The sequence below is a fragment of the Moschus berezovskii genome, chromosome 9 (genome assembly GCF_049115385.1).
Source record: "Moschus berezovskii isolate FMDL1 chromosome 9, NW_MosBer_1.0, whole genome shotgun sequence".
Lineage (NCBI taxonomy): Eukaryota > Metazoa > Chordata > Mammalia > Artiodactyla > Moschidae > Moschus > Moschus berezovskii.
Window position 1 is genome coordinate 27144696 of NC_142468.1, and position 24740 is coordinate 27169435.

The following is a 24740-nucleotide window of genomic DNA, read 5'->3' on the forward strand; positions in this document are numbered from 1 at the left end:
GAAGGGTTTCCCCCTCTATCTTGGGATAAACTATAGGTCCTCTTAAAAAGGCAGAGTACAGGTTTAGTTCTTTTCCTCTAATTACTAATCATCAGAGTGGGGAACTGATATAAGAGTCACTTGCAATGGTAGCAGATGATTTTATTTGAACGTCAGTATGGACTGGTAGTCCAAAGCATATGTAATTTTGCTCTTTATTGCCAAGTAATAGAAGTTGTGCCATTTTGCATTCTCACCAACAGTGTAGAAGCCAGTCCATGTTTTTTCCATAACCTTGCCAAGAGAGTCTGTTGTAAAACATTTGAGTTTTTGGCAAATATCAGTGAGAAATGGTATTTTGGTACATTTAATTTATATCTCTTTATTGAACAAAATCGAACATCTTTTAAAGTGTTTTAAGAGCTATTTGCCTTCCTTTTTATGTTTTCTGTTTGTGTTTTTTGCCTGTTTTTCTAATGAAGTTTGGGGATTTTTTTAAATATTAATTTAAGAGCTCTCTCTGTATACCAGAGACATTAACCCTTTGTTTCTAATATGAGTTGGGAGTATTTTTTTCCAATTTGTCATTAATGTTTTGAGCTATGGTGTTTTTTAAAATTAATTTTTAGTGGAATATGGTTGATTTACAAGGTTGTGTTTCTGCTGCACAGCAAAGTGGATCAGTTATACTAATACACATATTCACTCTTTTTTAAAATTCTATTCCCATATAAGTCAGTACGGAGTATCAAGTAGAGTAACCAGTGCTATACAGTAGGTTCTTATTGTTATCTATTTTATATATAGTAATGTATATATGCCAATCCCAGTCTCCTGATTTATCCTTCCCCCTTGATAACCGTAAGTTTTCTACATTATTGACTCTATTTCTGTTTTGTAAATAGATTCATTTGTACCTTTTTTTAGACTCTACATATATGTGATATCTTATGAAAAAATATGAAATACTTCACAAATTTGCATGTCATGCATGCACACGAGCCATGCTAATCTCTGTATTATTCCAGTTTTTAGTATGTGCTGCCAAAGTGAGCACTGACTTATGCTGTTTTTATGATATTCAGATATTTACTTTCATGAGTTTATGTACTTTTATGCACACCTTTTAATTGCATCTGGATTTTGAGTCATAGTTAAGGTTTCCCCACACCTGTATTATAAGAGGATTTATCTACACTTTCTTCTAGTACCAGTGCAGCCCCCTCTGCCTCCCCCATTCCTTTCTTACCCTCTCTCCCTTCCTCCTCCCTCTTCTTTCTCTTTCCAATTCTATCTTAACATTTGGAGTTTATTCTAGCATACATTTCTTTTTCCAATGATTATTCTGTGTTCCAATGTTTTTGTAGTGATTTGAGATATCACCTTTATCATATGACAAATTTCCAAAAACTTTTTACTTTTAAATTTGCTGTTTTGGGATTTTCTATTCTGTTGCATAGCAGTGTGGATCCAGTCAGGAGAGAAACTACACAATATGTTCAACAGGGGAAGTCTAATATAAGAATTACCAACTGTGATGGGAGATTAAGTAAGATGTAAGAAACTCTATAAGGCACCCAAGAGCCAAGGTAGACTACCCAAGGAAGGACAAACTTCGGTGGGGGGGTGTTCGGACCTCCTTGGAAAAGATGGTTTGGCCACTAAAATGTTCACTGCTTTACCCAGACAAAAGTGGTCTGGACTTGCATGTGGGGAGCAGGCAATCAGCATTTGGTGGTGTGGGTGTGCCCTGGAAATCCAGTTGCCCACCAGAGCAGAAGGCCTTCAGAGCATGCAGGGGCTGGTGATGAAGCTTGCACAAGGAACAACTTCTTTAACTCCTCAGGTTATAGTCTGAACAGGTCATTGCAGAAAGGTTCTTGCCGTGCCAGGGCTACAAGTTTGCAATGGGATCTCATTCTGGACTAGCGCAGGCTCCACTGGCTGTTCTCACCCAAAATGTCCCCCTGCCAGAAATCACAGCGGCCTCTTCCTCCTGCAGTCCCTGCAGCGCCCTCTACTGAGAAAGCTTAGCACTGGGCTCAGTTTAAATGCTTAAAGGAATTCCATTGTCATAGAACATATATTACGTGTATTGAAGAATGCATTAGAAGGTGAGAGGCAATAAATTGATCATTGACAGGTGCATTGGCCTATGTATTCCTTTTTTATCATTGGCTTTTCAGTCCATTCTAAAGGAGATCAATCCTGGGTGTTCATTGGAAGGACTGATGCTAAGGCTGAAACTGCAATACTTTGGCCACCTCATGCGACGAGTTGAATCACTGGAAAAGACTCTGATGCTGGGAAAGGTTGGGGGCAGGAGAAGGGGACGACAGAGAATGAGATGGCTGGATGGCATCACCGACTCTGTGGACATGAGTTTGGGTGAACTCCGGGAGTTGGTGATGGACAGGGGGGCCTGGCGTGCTGTGATTCATGGGGTCGCGGAGAGTCGGACACGACTGAGCGAATGAACTGAACTGAACTGAATTCATAATATATTTGAAGATCTGTTAATGCTAGTCATGCTTACTGATCTACCCTTTGAGGTAGGTTTTTTTAATTTTTCTGTAAGAATTTAAAAATGAATTTATTACTTCTAGGGAAAAAAAAAACTGGTTGGCATTTGATCCTATATTTTTTAAGTTTGTTTTTTTTTCCTCCAGAGAGTGAACCCAGGCCACAGCACTGAGAGCCCAAAGTCCTAACCACTAGGCTACCAGGGAACTCCCTGTGTTTTTTAATTTTTAAAAGTATTTTATATTAAATTCTCATGGTAGAAAATTCTTATAGTTAACAACAAAAGCTTTATGGAAGTGAATGAAGAAGAAAATGAATTCCATGCCTTTTCTTCCTACCCCTCTGAGGCTGTGTGTATATTTTTCAGGATGTATTTTTAGGTCCATATAAGTGTGTGTGTATAATAAAAATGTGTCAACCTTTTTCACAGTATGCTTGTACCTGTAACTTAGAAATGTCTTTTCTTTTTTCTTTACAGCCACACCTGTCCATGACTCTGAGAACATTATAATGTCCTTTTGTGCCACTTCTCACAAGGGGTTTTCCTAGCTGTTACCTACTCAAGACATGGATGTCAAAAACTCACCATCTAGCCTTAACTCTCCTGTCTCCTACAACTGCGGTCAATCCATCCTACCCCTGGAGCCAGGCCCCATATATTTACCCTCCTCCTATGTAGACAGCCACCATGAATACTCAGCCATGACATTCTATAGCCCTGCTGTGATGAATTACAGTATTCCCAATAACTCAGAAGATGGGCCTGGTCGACAGACCACAAGTCCAAATGTATTGTGGCCAACTCCTGGACACCTCTCTCCTTTAGCCATCCATTGCCAGTCGTCACTTCTGTATGCAGAACCTCAAAAGAGTCCTTGGTGTGAAACCAGATCATTAGAACACACCTTACCTGTGAACAGGTAAATCCAGTCTTCATTCTGAATTATATTATGGCTGATAATTCAGATTGCTTTATGATTTAGTGAGAAGAAAGATATGTGTTATACAAGGTCTTCATTACCACATACAGCACCTAAAACATCTGATGTTCTGAATTCTAGGATATCTATTCTGATATTCTAGTCCTTACTAAAAAGTTGAGCTTTTAGATCTGTGTTGTGGGGGAGAATTCACTTCATGACTGTCTTTGGAAAATATTTAACTTAAATCACTTTCTTCGTGATGAAGTGATTTGAGTGTAAAAAAGGAATTTTTACTTTCAAGTTAGATCCTTCCTATCTTGAAGTGAAATCACAACTTAGTGTTCATGACAAATTATGTCCAAGATAAAAGTAACCATTGGTATTACAACTTGATGAAATACCAGACAGGTGAAAACACAAGCATTGGTATAAATTTTTAAACAGTGAACTAAATAACATTTCATAAAGATTTGACAGGAAACTAAATGTGGACTTTAGTTGAACATTCTTAAACTCTAAGTGCAAGGTAACATAATGGATTATTTGCATTCAATTTGTTATAAATATACACACGTATATATTTTGTGCTATGTGGCTTGTGGGATCTTACTTCCCCAACCAGGGATTGAACTCAGATAGTTTTAATGATAATCATGGCTACAGAGGGCAGAGGTAGTATAGGGAGAAGCATGAGGGGGCATAACTTTACACAACAATCCAAGTTCTAAGTTGTAGCATATTTGATATTGAAATTTATTACTTTCAAATATCATAAAACTTTGCGAAATACATATTACACACTAATTTTATTTTTCTTCTTTTTTAAAGAAATTTTTGATTGGTAAAAGAGAATATGGAAAATGTAGATAACTTAAAAAAAAATAATGTCTTCTCATTCAACTTTTAAAGGAAGAAATATCTTATTTCTAAGGACAAGTTCTAATCAGAGTTCTGCTAATATTTGGGTACATTAAACCACAGCATATTAAATTTATAAATCAATCATACCTCTACTATGTCCTTTCCAAAGGAAACATGCTGTAGCAAAATTAGGAACTAGCCCGGTGTGTTCTTGGTGTCTGCCGGTGCTCCCTTGTGGGTTCTCCCCTCCTCTGCGGTAAGCCCTGGCCCCCTCTCCACGCTGCATTGAACGCCTGCTTTCTTCAGAGCCTTCTCAGGGACAGGCATATGTTGATGCTCTCCCCCTCTCCCCTTCTCTTCTCCTTCACTCTCCCCTTTTCCCTACTGCTCCCACCCAGACTTGATGTGGTCACTGATTACAGAGACATACACCCTGATGGCTGCAGCTAGTTCTCCATGGTAACTGGTGTTCATCCGCACTGTGTTGATGGGTGTAAACTCACCTATCCACTTTCAGACACCAGCCATCCCGACAGGGTGACTCTTAATAGATCTGATATCAGTAACAAAGGTTTTGCTTGATCAGATCTCTTGGAATATATTTATTATGAAGCCTGGAGGGCAAAGAGATACACGAGGCAATGTTCATGCTGTTCCTTTTTCTAGAAAAGCCTTGTTTTACCATCAATGTTCTTTTACAGTGAATGTTCTCTTTGCCCCTAGGGAGACATTGAAAAGGAAGGCTAGTGGGAGCAGTTGTGCCAGCCCTGTTACTAGTCCAAGTTCAAAGAGGGATGCCCACTTCTGTGCTGTCTGCAGTGATTATGCGTCGGGATATCACTATGGAGTCTGGTCATGTGAAGGATGTAAGGCCTTTTTTAAAAGAAGCATTCAAGGTACAAGAGTGTTGTTAGCTGCTTTTTTTGTTTTCCACTTTTGAACAACTTTGCGGATGACCTGGCAGAAATTTTACCTTTGTTTGGCCTGCTTGGTACACAGAGTACTTGATGAGTGTTTCAGAGGAGCATATGTCTTTGGGGGTTGGGGGGATTGTTTCAACTATAGACTACTTTATCTTTCACACAGATCTCTACCCCCAAACCCAAATGGATCTTGCACCACCATCACCCGTTGCCATCTTCCTAGGAGAAAACATCTTATAACCTTTGTGAAGGTTGGAAAAAATGTGTGCTCATTAGGAACTGCAAAGATAGTTTCTTCCTTTGATTTACGTTTAATATCTAGCATACGTAACAGTTGAGATGGTGGGCTGGCTCCTGAGGAAGAGAGAATATATTTTATGCAGTCAGTAGCTCAACTAGTGGAACCTCCTTCACAATCCCATTTTCTTGTCTGAGTTTAGACTGTTTCCCTGCTGCTGCTGCTGCTAAGTCGCTTCAGTCGTGTCCAACTCTGTGCGACTCCATAGACGGCAGCCCACCAGGCTCCCCTGTCCCTGGGATTCTCCAGGCAAGAACACTGGAGTGGGTTGCCATTTCCTTCTCCAATGCATGAGAGTGAAAAGTGAAAGTGAAGTCGCTCAGTTGTGTCCGACTCTTCGCGACCCCATGGACTGCAGCCTACCAGGCTCCTCCGTCCATGGGATTTTCCAGGCAAGAGTACTGGAGTGGGGTGCCACTGCCTTCTCCGAGACTGTTTCCCTATGCTTCTCCAAATTTCTGCTAGGCTGGCTTTTTGTTTCTGTGATTTTGTTAAATCATCTCTTTAATCAATTTCAAATTGTACGCACCTGGTTTCAAGGCCAGTCAGCCCCTTGCCACACGTTTCCTTGCCAGTCCTAATTTGCTGCAGGCACTTTCTTGCACTCTCAGCAGTCTCTCTACCCCCATAACCCCTCCCTCGTCAGCCCTCCTTCCATGCAGTGTCCTGTGTTCCCATCTCAGAGCTCCCTTCCCTTTTCTGCCAAAGCCTTGTTCTTAACCGGTTAAGGAAAGCTACCTTAAAGCAATTCATAGTGTGCAAGTGGCGAACAGCAATTTATTGAGTTAATTCACCCAATGAAGCTCTAGGTTGAGAGCATTTTGCCTCACGCAGAGAAGCTGATGTAACCTAGAGGGAGATGAGGGGTAGAACGTCAGTAGATAAGGAATCAGCTTCCTCTGAGTCCCTGGGAAATTTACCCTTCATCGATGAGCACCAGTTTGTCCTCGACCCTCCACTTAGCAGCTCTGCGACTTGACATCCCGGCCTGGTTCCTTACCTGTGAAACGGAGGTAGTTATTCAAAAACTGAAATGAGGTTAGCTATGTGAAAATATTTGGTCAATTATAAACATTGCAAGGGTAGAACTACTTGCAAATTCAAGTTATTCTAATTTTTCTTTTAACTCTTTTGTTTTCAAATGTCAGCATCTTTTCCTTCTGCCTGTGTTGTTTCTCTTCTAATCCTAACCTCATTTAAACCCATCTCCTCTAAAATCTTCATTGGTGGATGAGGGCCTCTGCCATTTCCAAGTTCCTTTGCTTGTCAAAAGGAAAAACAGCACAGATAAAGGAAGCTGATGTCCTCAAATATTATCAAAATATAAATCATGTTTGGCTATTTTTTCTTTTATATGCATAGAACGTTTCTGCGTTTAACATTTTCAGTGCTTAAAATTTTGTTATCATTGTACTAGTAGATTATCAGGCCAGGTCCAGTTTCTTGTGATATATGATAAGAACAATTTAGATTTTCTGAAATTCAGAACCAAATTCTTGATATGATGACAATTCTCTACTTTGTTGAAGTTCTTGAATTTTATATTCTAAAGGAAGTTTTGATCCAAAACAACTAACTACATCCTTGAAAGAAAGAATTTTTCTCATTTGCTCCTTGGGAAAGATCTCTGCATGGACTCTATTTCATGAACCCTGAGACTGCAGCTGATAACAATACGTTTATTATGCTTTCCCCACATCATTCCTTCCTAATGCATCATCAAAGGAGCTGTTAGGAAAGGGAAAAGTAATGTCATATCCTAAAAGCGCAAATGGTAATGTTAGTGCTCTTACAATTGCTTAATGCCTAATTGATTATTTCTTTGGACTTTGCCTATTTTTGGTGCCCTCTGGTGTAAATGCATTGCAGTAACTCAAAACAGCTACTCAATTTTTTTGGTATGTTGAATGGAATGAGAATCAAATATATTTTCATAAATTGAAAAAGAATAAAATTCTTTTGGGCTTCCCTGATGGCTCAGCTGGTAAGGAATCCGCCTGTAATGTGGGAGACCTGGGTTTGATCCCTGGGTTGGGTAGATCCCCTGGAGAAGGGAACAGCCACCCATACCTATATTCTGGCCTGAAGAATTCCATGGACTCTATAGTCCTTGGGGTCACAAAGAGTCAGACATGACTGAGCAACTTTCACTTCACTTCACTTTGTTTTATTAAATAAATTCATTTTCATTGATTTAAAAAATATAGGACCTTATTTTTTTTGTTTGAGATATAATTTACATATAACAAAATTCTTCTATTTTAATTTTATAGTTTTTTTTTGTTTTTTTTTGCCAAGCCACGAGGCATGTGGGATCCTAGTTCCCCACCAGAAATTGAACCCACGCTTCCTAAAAGTGGAAGAGTGGAGTCTTAACCACTGGACCACCAGGGAAGCCACAAATTTTACAGTTTTATGAATTTTGAAAATATATGTAGTCATGTAACCAACACCATAATTAAGATACAAAACATTGCTATAACCTCAAAATATTCCTTCATACCCATTGCAGCCAATTTCACCCAAGCTTCCCAGGCTCTGGTGACCCTTGATCTATTTTCTGTCCTTATAATTTTGCCTTTTCTAGAATGTCATATAATTGCATCTTAAAGTTTGTAACCATTTGCGTATGGTTTCTTTCACTTATCATGATGCTTTTAAGATTTATCTGTGTTATTGGATGTATTAGTAGTTCATTCCATTTTGTTACTAATATTCCAGTAAGTGTACCCCATTTTTGTTTATTTTTCCTTTGTTTTGGTCACATTATAAGGTTTGTGGGATCTTAGTTCTCTGACCAGGGATAGAACTCTGGGATGGAAGTGCGGGGTCCTAACCACTGAACCACCAGGGAATTACATGTTTATTTGTTCATTTGAATTGTTTCTAGTTTTATGCTATTTTCCATAAAACTTCTGTGACCATTTATGCATATCTCTCTGTTTAGACATATATTTTTGTTTCTTTTGGGTAAATACTTATGAGTAAAATTGCTACTTGTATGAGAAGCTCCATATGTGGTGCTAGGGGTAAAGAATCTGCCTACCAATGCAGGAAATGTAAGAGATGTGAGTTCAATCCCTGTGTCAGGAAGATCACCCGGAGGAGGGATTGGCAACCCACTCCAGAATTCTTGCCTGGAGAGTCCCATGGACAGAGGAGCCTGGTGGTCTACAGTCCACGGGGTCGCAAAGAGTCAAATATGGGTAGCCATTCCCTTCTCCAGGGGATCTTCCACACAGGGATCGAACTCAGGTACTCTGTATTACAAGGATATTCTTTACTGGCTGAACCACAAGGGAAGACCACATATTCATATTAATTTATTCAACAAACTATAATGGAGTACTTTGTATGGATTCAGTTCAGTCACTCAGTCGTGTCTCTTTGTGACCCCATGGACTGCAGCAAGCCAGGCCTCCCTGTAAAGCTTTATATCTTAAAGAATTAGCTTCATGATTTGCCTTTAATTTTGCTTTCCATCTTTCTTAGTTCTGTTCATATAGAATAGTATGCTTCTCAGACTGTTGCACGGAGCAAGAAAACCATTTTAATATGTGTAGTGTTTGGTGCAGTTCAAGGAGGACTTTTTCTTTTTGCCAGAAATGAAGTGAATTACTATGACCTTCTTGCACACGGCATTCTCTAGGCTATTGTCTTTATATTGTTGTGTTTTCCAATCCTTTTTTTAAAAATTAAAATGCTTTTTTACAACAAACTCTGAGACCAACCTCTCAGTTCAGTTCAGTCGCTCAGTCGTGTCCGACTCTTGCGACCCCATGAACCCCAGCACACCAGGCCTCCCTGTCCATCAGCAACTCCCAGAGTCCACTCAAACCCCTGTCCATTGAGTTGGTGATGCCATCCAACCATCTCATCCTCTGTTGTCCCCTTCTCCTCCTGCCCTCAATCTTTCCTAGCATCAGGGTCTTTTCCAATGAGTCACCTCTTCGCATCAGGTGGCCAAAGTATTGTAGTTTCAGCTTCAACATCAGTCCTTCCAATGAACACCCAGAACTGATGTCCTTTAAGATGAACTGGTTGGATTTCCTTGCAGTCCAAGGGACTCTCAAGAGTCTTCTCCAGCACCACAGTTCAAAAGCACCAATTCTTTAGCAATCAGCTATCTTTATAACTCTCACATCCATACATGACCACTGGAAAAACCATAGCCTTGACTAGACGGACCTTTGTTGACAAAGTAATGTCTCTGCTTTTTAATATGCTGTCTAGGTTGGTCATAACTTTTCTTCCAAGGAGTAAGCATCTTTTAATTTCATGGCTGCAATCACCATCTGCAGTGATTTTGGAGCCCAAAAAAATAAAGTCAGTCACTGTTTCCACTGTTTCCCCATCTACTTGTCATGAAATGGTGGGACCAGATGGCATGATCTTTGTTTTCTGAATGTTGAGCTTTAAGCCAACTTTTTCACTCTCCTCTTTCACTTCATCAAGAGGCTCACTTTCTGCCATAAGGGTGGTGTCATCTGCATATCTGAGGTTATTGATATTTCTCCCAGTAATCTTGATTCCAGCTTGTGTTTCTTCCAGCCCAGCGTTCCTCATGATGTACTCTGCATATAAGTTAAATTAGCAAGGTGACAATATACAGCCTTGACGTACTCCTTTTCCTATGTGGAACAGTCTGTTGTTCCATGTACAGTTCTGACTGTTGCTTCCTGACCTGCATACAGGTTTCTCAAGAGGTAGGTCAGGTGGTCTGGTATTCCCATCTCTTTCAGAATTTTTCACAGTTTATTGTGATCCACAGTCAAAGGCCTTGGCATAGTCAATAAGCAGAAATAGATGTTTTTCCAGAACTCTCTTGCTTTTTTGATGATCCAGCAGATGTTGGGAATTCTATCTCTGCTTCCTCTGCCTTTTCTAGGGTCTGGGGCAGCTCCTCTCGGCCGTGCCTGTGCACTGCCATGACCAACCTCTAGTTGGTCCTTAAAAGCTTATTGTTGTAAACCTCATTATAAAATCAGTGATGATAGCATCATGTACAGTTCTTTGAGGCTTTAGAAGATATGTTAAAGATTGCTCCTGCTATGGGAAGTACTATGGGATTACATTTACCTTCTAACTATAAAGCATTATATTCGAAACTATAATAGAAAGTCTCTGATTAGAAATATATTTTGGTTTTTAAAATTTATTTTTGAATATAAGTGAGGATAAAACCAATAACAATATAATTATCTGTTCCTTAAAATGTTTTATGGTGGTGGTTTAGTTGCTAAGTCGTGTCCAACTCTTGCGACTCCATGGACTGTAGCCCGCCAGGCTCCTCTATCCATGGGATTTTCCAGGCGAGAAGACTGGAGTGAATTGCCATTTCCTTCTCCAGAGGATCTTCCTGACCCAGGAATTGAAACTGTGTCTCCTGCATTGCAGGCAGATTCTTTACTGACTGAGCTATGAGGGAATTGCCATAAACATAAAACATAAATAAAAATGTTTTATAGCACTTCTTATATTACCCCCTATTCTTGAGTGTGTATAGAACCTACATATATGATGAGTGACTGTGTTAGTTAGGTTACATTATATGGCAATTGGTGATGGGATCGCCTCTTGTGATTATGCTGTGGTTATGTAAGACTCCATCATAGCAGCCTGGGGAAAGGAGTGGAGTCAGAGATGCACTCCTCCTACCCTGGAAGAAAGCAGACATCCCATTGTCAAGTGCCTCTGGGCAAGTGCCTCTAGGAGCTAGAAGCAGTGTCCAGACTACATCTAGCAAGAAAATGGGGACCTCAATCCTACAACTGCAAGGAATTAATTCTGTCAACAACTTGAATGAGCTTGGACAAGGACCCTGAACCTCAGATGAGGCCACAGCCCCGTCAACACATTGGTTGCAGCTTTGTTGGGACCCTGAGTAAACTTTTCCTTGAAATCTCTATTCATGGGAACTATGAGATAATAAATTTGTTTTATTTTAAGCTTTTAAAGGAATTTATTTTGCAAAATGAAAAACTAAAGCATTAACTTTAAGATTATTGAACTGAACTTAAGTGTTTTCATTTGTAAAATCAGGATCATAGCTCTTTATAGGGAAGTTATATGAGTAAATGAGGTGCTCATGAAAAGAACCTGGAAATCAGTAGGAGGGCAGAAATGTTGATGTGTCAGGCTAAGCAGACATTGCTTCCTGTACATGGCCAGGATGGAGGGTCACTTGAGAGAGTGGTTTTTGCATCTCTCAGGTGCCTTTGCTGGTACCCAAGCCAACTCAGGGCATGGCTGGCAAGTCACAAACAACTGAAGTTCAATTTATGTTTTGTTGAACAAATGTTACTGGAATCTGGAATCTACCTGAAAGGAGAGAGAATTATAAAATTTCATTATGTTTCAATCATGGAACTATGTCTTTTTAATCTGGTGATTATCAAGTGGTACTTCTTTCTTTCCTTGTTTAGTTTGCTGATTTTTTATATTCTCTTATTGACCAGTTTAGTTCTCTTAGTTAGCTATGAATTCCCACTAAAAAGTCGTGTTAAATCCCAAAGAAAAATGTATGCAAAAGAGTACAAGGAGTTTAGTTTGGTGACCTGACGCCAAGTACTACTCTTGAGGAGTTTTGTGACTTGGAGTGAATCAATTTTGGGTGACTGTCTCACTTTCCATGTCCAAAGAAGAGTATTTCTAAATGTATCTCTTGAGAATTCTAAGAACATGCAGAGAATAACCTACTGGTCAAGATGTAGGATATCAAAATATTCCTAGATTCCTTTACTCACTAACAAGGCACTGATGAGGGGGCACCTTGTTTTTACACCTGTTCCTGTAGCTAGAAGCTGTTTTCCTCTCTCTCCGCTGGGTGGCTTTAGCTGTGTTGTTGACCAGAAAAGAGAATTATCCAAAATATTGTAACAATAAACTTCCTCTTTTTTTTATTTGCTGTCTTGTAGGACATAATGATTATATTTGTCCAGCTACAAATCAGTGTACCATAGATAAGAACCGACGTAAAAGCTGTCAGGCCTGTCGACTTCGGAAGTGCTATGAGGTCGGAATGGTGAAGTGCGGTGAGTGTTCCCTTCCCCTTCTGTGGTATGTGGGACATGCTGAGAGACAGGTCAAACTGGGAACAGTTTGAGGACCTGAAGACATGGAGTCTGGGTGAGAGAAGATTTAGGATGCTGATGCTAGGAAAGGTTGGGGGCGGGAGGAGAAGGGGACGACCGAGAATGAGATGGCTGGATGGCATCACCGACTCTGTGGACATGAGTTTGAGTGAACTCCGGGAGTTGGTGATGGACAGGGAGGCCTGGCGTGCTGTGATTCATGGGGTCGTGGAGAGTCGGACACGACTGAGTGACTGAACTGAACTGAACTGAATTATCTTCAAGTGTTTATATGCTGTCCCATGGCAGGGGCGTTGACTTATTCTCTGTAACTGTGGAAGATAGAGCTGGGGTGAATAGAAACAAGTTGCAGGAGGCAGATTTTGGCTCAGCATAAGGAAGAACTTCCTACAGGTCAAACGGTCTGACACCGGAATAGGCTGCTGCATGAATTAGAGAACTCTAGCCACTGAAGTGCTCAGATGGACTGGATGACCATCCACTTGAGGCCTTGAAAAGTCCCAGGATGAAGTTCTGGTGCATGTTCACAGTTAAAGCTGTGACAAGAAGGTAGACTATATTGTGGGTTACTTGGGATGACTCCTGCCTGCCACTCCATTAACTGTCTAGAAGTGGAAAAAATATATATGCAGGAGTCAGAAACACGATAGACCTATGGAAAGCATAGAGCATGACTTTTGTCCTAAGATGGTATGTGTGCATATGTATGTGTATACCCACGTGTATCCATGCATGAAAAGAGAAAGGGAAACGGGAATACTGTGTAACAACGGACAGTGATGCTTCCAACCTGCTTCCTGCCCCAGCTAACTCGATTCACTTGTCTGCACACATTGGCTTGTTTATATACACTCATGTCAACTCTGCCTGAACTTTTCTTATTCTCCTGCCAGCCAGTATTTTAGCAGTAGTTTGGTGTTATTTCTCTCTTTGTAACTATTTGAAAAAAAATTTTTTTAAGTCCTCTCTTTTCTGATAATCTCTTAGTATCTCTGCCCTCAAACATTCTCTGTCCCCTCCTCTAGTTCAGAATTAAAGCAGAAGTTCTTTTAATTAGTTTTCTGGCTTCCTAAAATCACTGAGGTTCTCCATTTCCTCTGTAAAACGTCCTGCCAGTGACCTTCCAGTGGGTATTGGTTACTTTCATAAATGCCACATCAGTTATATCCTTATCAGTAACCACTAGCTTCTTCCTAAACTGTTTCTACTTGTTGTAATTGTTAAGTCATATAATTTAAAATTTATGCAAGCGTATGAAATATGAGTAGGAAAAGATAGTTGTTCTGTGAAAGCCTTGAGTAAAATGTAAAGGACTAACAGCTATTGGCTTCAGTTCAGTTCAGTTCAGTCACTCAGTCGTGTCTGACTCTTTGTGACCCCATGAATCACAGTACGCCAGGCCTCCCTGTCCATCACCAACTCCCGGAGTTCACTCAAACTCATGTCCATCGAGTTGGTGATGCTATCCAGCCATCTCATTCTCTGTCGTCCCCTTCTCCTCCAGCCCCCAATCCTTCCCAGCATCAGAGTCTTTTCCAGTGAGTCAACTTGTCGCATGAGGTGGCCAAAGTATTGGAGTTTCAGCTTTAGCATCAGTCCTTCCAATGAACACCCAGGATTGATCTCCTTTAGAATGGACTGGTTGGATCTCCGTGCAGTCCAAGGGACTCTCAAGAGTCTTCTCCAGCACCACAGTTAGGTATGGGTAAGATTAGGGCAAAATCATCATAAACCTAGAAAGAGTCTGCATTCAGAGTGCTTTATGCATGTCTAAGTTCTTGCTCTGTTTTAAGAAAGCTGAAACTGAAAATCAAGAGACAGCGTAACTTGTGACTTAAATTGGCAGAAATGCTTAAAGAGAAATCCCTTGGCCTTCTAACTAAAGACTGCAAATAAATATATCATGTTTTAAGTAAAATAGTATTTTAAGTGGCATAATTTAAATAAATGATTTCCAATATAATCTTAGGAAAAGAATGTTTCCAGTGTGCTAGGATCTGTTAGTGGCTGTGGGTCTCTTGGTTTGGGACTGGGGCAGTAGCACATACACTCCACCTGTAGGGGGCAGTATATGTGGCGAGAGGAACAGGAGGACTGAATCCCTGCGTAGATGAAATCTCATTTTTTTGTCTCATCACTTTTTGCTGTGACAGTGCTTAAATGACCTAACCTTTCTGGCCCTCGTTTTCCTTATCTCTGAAGCAGAGATATCTGCTTCACTGAGTTTTGTGAGCACAGTATGTGTCCCATCACTTCATGGGAAATAGATAGGGAAACAGTGGAAACAGTGTCAGACTTTATTTTTTTGGGCTCCAAAATCACTGCAGATGCTGATTGCAGCCATGAAATTAAAAGACGCTTACTCCTTGGAAGGAAAGTTATGACCAATCTAGACGGCATATTAAAAAGCAGAGACATTACTTTGCCAACCAAGGTCCGTCTAGTCAAGGCTATGGTTTTTCCCGTGGTCATGTATGGATGTGAGAGTTGGACTGTGAAGAAAGCTGATCGCCGAAAAATTGATGCTTTTGAACTGTGGTGTTGGAGAAGACTCTTGAGAGTCCCTTGGACTGCAAGGAGATCCAACCAATCCATTCTGAAGGAGATCAATCCTGGGTGTTCATTGGAAGGACTGATGCTAAAGCTGAAACTCCAATACTTTGGCCACCTCATGCGATGAGTTGACTCACTGGAAAAGACTCTGATGCTGGGAAGGTTTGGGGGTGGGAGGAGACAGGGATGACAGAGAATGAGATGGCTGGATGGCATCACTGACTTTATGGACGTGAGTTTGAGTGAGCTCTGGGAGTTGGTGATGGACAGGGAGGCCTGGCGTACTGTGATTCATGGGGTCGCTAAGAGTTGGACACGACTGAGCGACTGAACTGACTGACTGACTGATGTGGCGTTGAATATTACTTTCCCTTCCTTTCTCTCCCTCTCATTGAAAAAAACATCCAAGTTAGGAGCACCAGAGTTCAGGGATATACCTAAAATTTTCCTGGAAAAGGTCACTGAATTTGACCAAAAAGTCACTGGATAGAGCTAAGAAAAAGATTTGCATTATCTTTGGAGATTACAGAAGAAATGAGATGTGTTGATGTGCAAACAGATGGGTATTTTGGCTCTTTACTGACCAGGAGGAAAGACCATTAGGAGTGAATTTCATTAACTGTAGCTTTTCTCCTTTTCCAGCCCTCTTGTCTGCCCTCCTGAGAAAATCCTTCATCTAGATTCTTCCTTCTATCTAATCTCAGAGGATTAGGGATTCTCCCTGTATTCTGGATCCTCCTGCATAATTCCACTTCCCTCTTTTATTCAGAAATCCTTTCCCTTCAGTGAGCACCTTTTTCTTCTTCATTTCCAATCTTGTCCTTTCTGCTGAGGTATTAATAAGGTTATTTCTAGGAAAAGCTTCAGTATAAGAATACATGTCGTCGCTCAGTCGTGTCCAACTCTTTGTGACCCCATGGACTGTAGCCTACGAGGCTCCTCCGTCCACGGGATTTTCCAGGCAAGAGTACTGGAGTGGGTTGCCATTTCCTTCTCCAGGGGATCTCTGCAATGCAAATAGCCAGCAAACTGATCTGAATAACTGTATATCTGATCTGTAGCCCTCTGTTGGGACAACAGCTCAGCACCTTTTGATGTCATCTGTTTATTAGCCTGCTGTATAGATACTTGAAAGTGATTTGTTGGGGAGGTGATATAAAATAGTAGTTAAAAGCACCAGCTCTGGATGTAGACCACTGATTGGGTTTTGGTCCTGCTTCTGCTATTTTCTATCTTTTCTACCTTGGGCAGGTTACTTGAGCTGTTGTGCCTGGATCCTCCCCTGTATGTTGAAGAGAGTAATACCACCTGTCTCAGACAGTTGTCAGAAAGGGATAATCGAAATGGCAACCCACTCCAGTATTCTTGCCTGGAGAATCCCAGGGACGAGGGAGCCTAGTGGGCTGCCATCCATGGGGTCGCACAGAGTCAGACACGACTGAAGTGACTTAGCAGCAGTAGTAGCATGCACAGTAATGCACAAAGCCTGACACAGAAGCTTCCAGTCTATGCTAGCTGCTGTGATCATCATTTACGAGTGTTGTTGTCATCATGTTTTTGCTGGGGCACTTTCTAATATGGAGCACTCCTATTTGGTAATTTCACATTAAGCTCACTCAGAGGCACACTGAGTGACTCTGCCTAGATTACAGTGTCAAAGCCATAACCCTGGGAATGTCCTTGGTACAGAACTGTGAGTTCTTTGTCAATGGCTTTATTTTTTGACCTTCTCAATTTCATTTTATTCCAGTGTATAGAATGCAACTTGATTTACCTTAGGAGCTCTATCGATAGATTCTAAGGGCTTTATTTTATTGATCCTAACTTAGAACAGGGTCTAGTACATGGAACTTTGTTGGGGAAATTTGATCAAATAAATTTGAATGTTTGGATTCAAAACCTTTCACTTTGTATGGAGTCTGTTTTGTAAACTCCTTATCCTCATATTCTTCACAAAAGAGAAATGTGTGATTAAAAAGATACTTTCTTAAGCAATACATTTTATCCCATTTTACCCTGGAAGCATAATTTATCTTTAATAATAATATAATATTATATGTAAACAATAATAATAGTTCTCTATGTGATTACTAATAAAATGAATTATATTCTAGGCTTTTAATTCTTTTCTTGAATATTATGTTCGATTCAGTTATCCCTAGATGAATAGAGGCCTTCTTTCTACTGTAATTAGCCAAGGATAAGAGAAATTCAGATAAATTTTCTTGAAAGTAAATAAATTTGCTCATACCGTCTAACTCATATTTCCTTTTATAAGTGTGGACAATTTAATTTAGTGAACAAAGGCAATGGTGGGAGTATAGAAAGGAGGCATTCTGATTTTAAGTTTTAGATTGTTTTTAGGGAAAATTTATATAAATGTTGTGCCCATGCTAATGACATCCTGATTTATGTCTTTTTAAATTCCATTTTACATTTTTTACATTTTACATTTAATGGATATTTAGAAATATTTTGCCTATATATATATATATATAGGGCTTTGGGAATTATATTTTTGTTACTGACTTCTATTTTCATTTTATTGTGGTCAGAGAATATGATCTATTTAACAGTTTTAGTTAAAGTTGACCTAGCATGTAATAATTTTTGCAAATTGTTTTGATGTTTATGAGTTTAGAATTATTTATCTTTTTTTATAATCTACTTCAGTTCAGTTCAGTTCAGTCACTCAGTCATGTCCGACTCTTTGCGACCCCATGAATCACAGCACACTAGGCCTCCCTGTCCAACACCAACTCCCAGAGTTCACTCAAACTCATGTCCATAGAGTCGGTGATGCCATCCAGCCATCTCATTCTCTGTCGTCCCCTTCTCCTCCCACCCCCAATCCTTCCCAGCATCAGTCTTAATCTACTTATGAGACCTTAATAATGATTTTTGTCTTAAAGTTTGTCTGATATTGACAGTAACTCCAATTTATTTGGTTAACTTTTGCCAAATCTTTTTCTGCTCTCTTACTTTCAGTTTTTCTCTGTGTTAGATGTATCCCTTAATAACCAGCCTATGCTGTTGTTGTTCAGTTGCTCAGTCATGTCCGACTCTTTGTGACCCTGTGGACTGCAGCACGCCAGGCTTCCCTGTTCTTCACCATCTCCCAGAGCTTGCTCGAACTCATGTCCATTGAGTCACTGATGCCATCCAACCATCTCATCCTCTGTCATCCCCTTCTCCTCCTGCCTTCAATCTTTCCCAGCGTCAGGGTGTTTTCTAATGAGTTGGCTCTTGGCATCAGGTGGCCAAAGTTTTGGAGTTTCAGCATCAGTCCTTCCAATGAATATTCAGGATTGATTTCCTTTAGGATTGACTGATTTCATCTCCTTGCAGTCCAAGGGACTCTCAAGAGTCTTTTCCAACACCACAGTTCAAAAGCACCAATTCTTTGGCACTCAGCTTTCTTTATAGTCCAACTCTTATATCCATTCTTGACTACTGGAAAAACCATAGCTTTGACTAGATGGACCTTTGTCAGCAAAGTAATGTCTTTGCTTTTTAATATGCTGTCGAGGTTGGTCATAACTTTTCTTCCAAGGAGTAAGCGTCTTTTAATTTCATGGCTGCAATCAGCATCTGCAGTGATTTTGGAGCCCAAGAAAATAAAGTCTCTCACTGTTTCCATTGTCTTCTCATCTATTTGCCATGAAGTGATAGGACCAGTTGCCATGACCTTAGTTTTTTGAATATTGAGTTTTAAGCCAACTTTTTCACTCTCCTCTTTCACCTTCATCAAGAGGCTCTTTAATTCCTCTTTGCTTTCTGCCATGAGGGTGGTGTCATCTGCATATCTGAAGTTATTGCTATTTCTCCCTGGAATCTTGATTTCAGCTTGTATTTCATCTGGCCTGGCATTTTGCATGATGTACTCTACATTTAAGTTAAATAAGCAGGGTGATAATATACAGCCTTGATGTACTCCTTTCCCAACTTGAAGCCAGTCCGTTGTTCCATGTCCAGTTCTAATTGTTGCTTCTTGACCTGCATACAGATTTCTCAGGAGACAGGTAAGGTGGTCTGGTATTCCCATCTCTTGAAGAATTTTCCACAGTGTGTTGTGATCCACACAGTCAAAGGCTTTAGCATAGTCAATGAAGCAGAAGTAGATGTTTTTCTGGAATTCTCTTGCTTTTTCTATGATACAATGGATGTTGGCAATTTGATCTCTGGTTCCTCTGCCTTTTCTAAATCCAGCTTGAACATTTGAAATTTCTCAGTTCACATAGCCTAGTTGGGGAATTTTGAACATTATGTCTAGATTAAAAAAATATACCTAATCTCAAATTTTTTTAGTTAACTTATTATTTGAAATAAACTTATTTGTGTAAGTATGTAAAAAGAATACACAGACACACATACACACATGCAAAAAAAATTTAAGGATGTATTATAAAAACATATTATTTATAGTCAGTTCCTACGTTTCCCTATCTTCTGCTTGAAGAAATTTCCTAATTTCATGGTTTGGAAACTGAAGTCTGTTAGTACTCTTTAAAAGAAAGATGGATTTAGATTTAGAAATGGAATAGATGATCTTGAAATGGAACCCTAAAGATCATTTGAGCTATTGTCTCTAAAAAGTCATTATTGATTTTGCTAATACAGTCACAAATGTAATAATCTTTAGTACATGACTCACAGGCTCCAGAAATAAAAGTCAGATTCCTGTTCTAAGACATATTCTGTGAATAGACTCAGGTCTTACAATGATTTCTGTTTTCATCCTGGTGACTGGGGAAACATGATGCTGCGTTGGGGAAGAGATGGGGGAAGTACTGTGTTATCTGCTCTCTTTTAGGCTCCCGGAGAGAAAGGTGTGGGTACCGCATAGTGCGAAGGCAGAGAAATTCTGATGAGCAGCTGCACTGCCTGAGCGAAAACAAGAGGAATGGTGGACCCATGACCCGAGTGAAGGAGCTGCTGCTGAGTGCCCTGAGCCCAGAGCAGCTGGTGCTTACGCTCCTGGAGGCCGAGCCACCCCATGTGCTCATGAGCCGCCCCAGCGCGCCCTTCACTGAGGCCTCCATGATGATGTCCCTGACCAAACTGGCCGACAAGGAACTGGTACACATGATCAGCTGGGCCAAGAAGATTCCGGGTAGAGCCTTCTGAGTCTTAGCTTTAAATTTATTTGTAGAAAGGCCTGCTGCTAACCTTTATGGGGCATGAATACAGAATGGAGGTCTGCAAGCTGTGTCTTGAGTATTTAGCAGTTTGACAGCTTGATTTATAAGTTTTAAATGGAATACTTCCTTTCTTCTTATATTTGCACTTGTGCCTTCAACACAGGTGGCCAGGTTTCAATTTAGAATTCTTGACTTCCTCTGAGTTCTGTGCCAGACATGGGAGTGCAGAAGGAGTTGTATATGGTGGGCCCCTTCTCTTCCTGTCCACCCCTGTCCCCCGCTCCACTGATCCCACACTACCTGGCACACACCGAATCCGACCTGTGCACATCTCCTACAGTCATTAGCTGGTTTGGCTATATCTCATGCCTAGATATGTTCTGGGAAGATAGACCCAGGGAAGAGACCCACCCATGCTCTGGATGTGGGGCCATTTAGGTAGGGAATTTTAAGGTCCTGGGACCTGGAGCATGGTCTAAAAGAAAGAAATCTGGGCTCCACCTTAACCCATCTCCTGGCTCATCACCTTGGGAGGAGGGGTGTGGTCAGGTGAGGGTGGGGTGGGGCACAGTATGACCTTTCACAGTATGAAAGTGAAAGGTTTCTCAGATGCTAAATAGGATTTGTAAAATTTTGTTCCAATAAAGAAAAAAATCAGTAATGCAGACATAAATGAATAAAATGGATAAATAGAGTAAATCAGCTACAAAAGTAACATGAATCATCAATAAACCTGGATTGCTTTTTAACTTGATAAAATTAAAAATGGGTTTGGTTATTCCTGAATTGTCATTTAGAACATGCATTTTCTATTCTATAATGTGTTCATTTTCCCAGACTGGTTTGTAACATATACACCCAAGGTCCTGCATGGTCACCATCTAGTTATCATTTGAATTGGTATTTCCGTGAAAGAATGAATCAAGGATTCAAACATAGATTGCCAGCAATGCATGCTTCCTCTAGAGGGGCTTCTCCATGTACATCTTTCCATTTATCTAAGAAATGAGGTCTCCAAATTCTAAGTCACTAAGGATGATTCCCATGGCCTAGAGGGCAGCAACTACATTAGGCAGATTTTAAAGATTGAGGGAGCTGGGGGAAGAGCACCTGGGTTTAGGGTCTCAGATAATAGGATCCATAGGGGTCTTTTGTTGGCTTCTGAGCTTTCTGAGAATTTTCAGGTTTTCCACTTCAGTTTTGATGGTTTAGCATCTTCTCCTTTGCCAGAAAGATTTTTTTTTTCCTGAGCTCTTTCCCATAGGAGACAATACTGGTGCAGTTTCTTCTAGCTTTTGACCTATATGTATGCCAAGCCTAGTTTTCAAGACCCCACCTGGAGAGTGGTGATTAATTACTTCTGAGAGCTGTGTAGCTTCTTTGTGCCAAAGCAAAACAGATCTCTTGAGCTGCATCAGTCCCTCTTCAAGCCTGGTATGTTGGAAAATTTTCTGAAAGCTTAGGCATAGTCTGAAGTTGTGGGATTTTTACCCCACTTTCTCAGCTAGTCATTGTCTGGACCAAAAAATATATATATAATATATATAGTCTATCACCTAGCCTTGGCTTTGTGGAAGATCTACAAGTATGAAAAGCTTGATCTTTTGGGCAGGCTTATTGTCTGTAGCTGTGGGTGAGGTTGGAATGTGTACACGTACCAGCAATGTGAACTGAGTATGTAGGATGTGACTTGGGAAAGGATTTATCCATCTTTCCATTCAGTTTTCCTTTGTTCAGATTTCTGTTATAATTGTTCAGAGTTGAACCACATACGTTCTCTGTGCCATAGTGTCTTCATCTGTAAAGTGAGGAAAATGAGAGATCTCACCTCTAGGAAATTCTCAGAGGTAGGCATTGTTGCCCCCATTTTTCCTGTAAGAAAAACAAAGACTTAAAAGAAGATTAAGTAACTAGCTGGGATGAGGCCGAGCAGGGGTTCTAACCAAAGTCCATTGTACTCCAAGGTTATTTGTTTGTTGACTATATTTATATTATACAGCTTCCTCCTGTTATCGTGACTTATGAAGGAAGCCCCAGTCATCTCTGCTTCGGAAGTTTTCCCTTAGGGACTTGTTTCTGTTGTTATGTGTGTTCTTCAGCATAGAATAGCCCAGAAACAAGTGCACCCACTCAGAAGAATGATTCTAATACTAGATGGGAAATGGTAAGCAATTGGAGAAACTCTTTCAGCTGGAACTTTGGCTTTCTGAAGGAGCTGGTCCTGTTTTCTCTGCAGGTCCCCCACCCAGCACCCCCACTATCCTGTCCCCTTACTCCTCCTGCCCGCATCACGGGCTGGGCCAGACAGGCAGCCCCTCTGGCTGGTGTCCGAACTCTCTCTTTCTCGGTAGTACAGAGGGATTACTGGGATATAACTAACAAAGGTCAGTGTCAGCTTTGTCTTCTTCCAAATGGCAACCCACTCCAGTGTTTTTGCCTTGAGAATCCCAAGGACGGGGGAGCCTGGTGGGCTGCCGTCTATGGGGTCGCACAGAGTCGGACACGACTGAAGCGACTTAGCAGCAGCAGCAGCATCTGTCTGGGAGCTGTGAAAGCCCAGCTAATAATCCTTTGGAAATTCTGAATGATGTACATTTCTCTCTAGAAGGCGTTCAAGACTAGAAATTGTATTACTCACTCTGAATTCAGGATTTTCTTCCTCATCAGCTATTAATCACATCTTTAAAATATTGATTTCCCCTGCGCTCTGCGTGATTTGTGTTTTCTTAGCTTTTCAAAACTTGCTGTTTTTCTTTTTGTTTTTTTTTTTAATGGAATCAGGGAGCTGAGGAGGAGGGCGGGTATGCTCACAGCCTCTTGCTTTCCCCAGGCTTCGTGGAGCTCAGCCTGTATGACCAAGTGCGGCTCTTGGAGGGCTGCTGGTTGGAGGTGCTCATGGTGGGGCTGATGTGGCGCTCCATCGACCACCCCGGCAAGCTCATCTTTGCTCCAGACCTCGTTCTGGACAGGTGAGACACAAATTCCTTGTATTTCTTCTCCAGCATGAGTGAAGTGCCAACTGAAGTGGGAACAGAGTCCTGAGTTCTGCAGTGAAAACCTCACTCCTGAAAGGGCAGGTAGGAGGAAGAGAAGGTCATGAGCTCCTTCCCTGGGTCAAGAACCTGAGAAGGAGGGCGTGAGTGCAACGATTCGGTGTCCTGTGACTCCTTCTTACCTGTGATGCAGCAGCATTCACTGGCCAGACCATACAAGGGCCTGTGTCCTGAGGGTGTGTGGGCACGCAGTGTGAAAGTCACCTTAGGTTTTTCTGCATTACAAAAAATCCATTTTGGGATTTTAATTTTTAAGCTGTCCTGCTGTTCTTTCCACTAGTAGGGGCCATTTACATCTCCAGCTATCTGGACTGGTGGTAAAATTCTTATAAATCTACCAAGTTTATTTTTACATGCTTTAACTCACTCTAACTACACATATTATATAGCATTTTGGGCAAAGCAGTGGAAGGAATGGTTATTAAAGCCAGATGAAAGTTGATGGAAACTGGGGAATGATAGTGTTAATGCTATAATTTCTTGCATTTAGTTTTCTTTTGAAGATGGCGTGGGAAAAAAAAACCACTTTTTAATTGACTTAGTGAACTGTACATGGAGGGAAAACTGGAATGTACAGCAACACTGAAGTTTTTAGTAGGAAAAGTAGAACACTTTCTTGGTGCTATATTTGAACAGTTTGAGAATCTCCATGGAAATTGGTATTTGTCTTCCTTGTATTGAAAAAGTGCTAGTGTTGAGTATTCAGTCACATTGGACCCTAAGACTGGAGGGAAAGGATGGCTACTGCTGTGAATAGAAAGGATCTGCCCCCAGCTCTTGGCACTACCTCTTTAGATCTTCAGAAGCTCCCCATGCACACCTTACTCAGATGAAAAGTAATAGTCAGGGTGTTAGCACCTATTCCTCCTGTTGTCAGGGATGATGGCATTGACAAAGAGCACTGTTCTAAGTGATGGAGGTGTTTTGGTGGAGAGCAGGGCCTTTGGGAGGAGCTGGAGCATGGACTATGGCTGTAACAGGAACAAGCCCAGGGGGAGGTTCTGGAAGCCCAGACCCTTCAGTAGCAATCAAAATAGCTAACTTACTGGCCTATATGTGCCAGGCACCATCTTAAGCACTAATGTCTTAGGTCATTACATCTTCACAGTAGCCCTTTTTGGGTGAGCACTATTATTATCCCTTTCCTTCAGATATGGAAGTGGGAGGTTAGGTAAATTGCCTGCAGTTATGGTGATGGAGCTGGGCACAGGAACTGGCTGTGAAGTTCACCCTCTAACCAACAATAGTACATGCCTCTCAGCAGGATAGAGGACTGGATGAGGGAAGAGGAGGAGGCCAAAGGCAAAGTAACTTTCTGCTTTCTTCTTTTAGAACAACTCTATTTTCCTCTCTGGCCGTTTCAGAAAACTTACACCTCCAGCTGTCAGTTCA

At 40.9% G+C, this 24740-nt stretch overlaps 1 protein-coding gene and 1 non-coding gene across 3 annotated transcripts in view; one reads left to right on the forward strand and one right to left on the reverse strand.

The window, feature by feature from the left end:
* Positions 1-933: 933 nt before the first annotated feature.
* Positions 934-1036, reverse strand: LOC129563686 (U6 spliceosomal RNA). The gene has a single exon (XR_008687421.2). It is a non-coding gene; the product is annotated as a U6 spliceosomal RNA (small nuclear RNA).
* A 1966-nt stretch (positions 1037-3002) lies between these two features.
* The window catches only part of ESR2 (estrogen receptor 2), a 47759-nt gene continuing 26021 nt past the window's right edge, over positions 3003-24740 (forward strand). Inside the window, exons 1-5 of one of the 2 annotated variants that reach the window (XM_055436379.2) lie at positions 3003-3422; positions 5010-5182; positions 12425-12541; positions 19968-20267; positions 23126-23264. In XM_055436379.2, the coding sequence (XP_055292354.2) occupies positions 3070-3422; positions 5010-5182; positions 12425-12541; positions 19968-20267; positions 23126-23264 (1082 nt within the window). In that variant the 5' untranslated portion in view covers positions 3003-3069. The remainder of the gene's footprint in view (positions 3423-5009; positions 5183-12424; positions 12542-19967; positions 20268-23125; positions 23265-24740) is intronic. The other variant, XM_088840286.1, reaches the window with a different exon arrangement.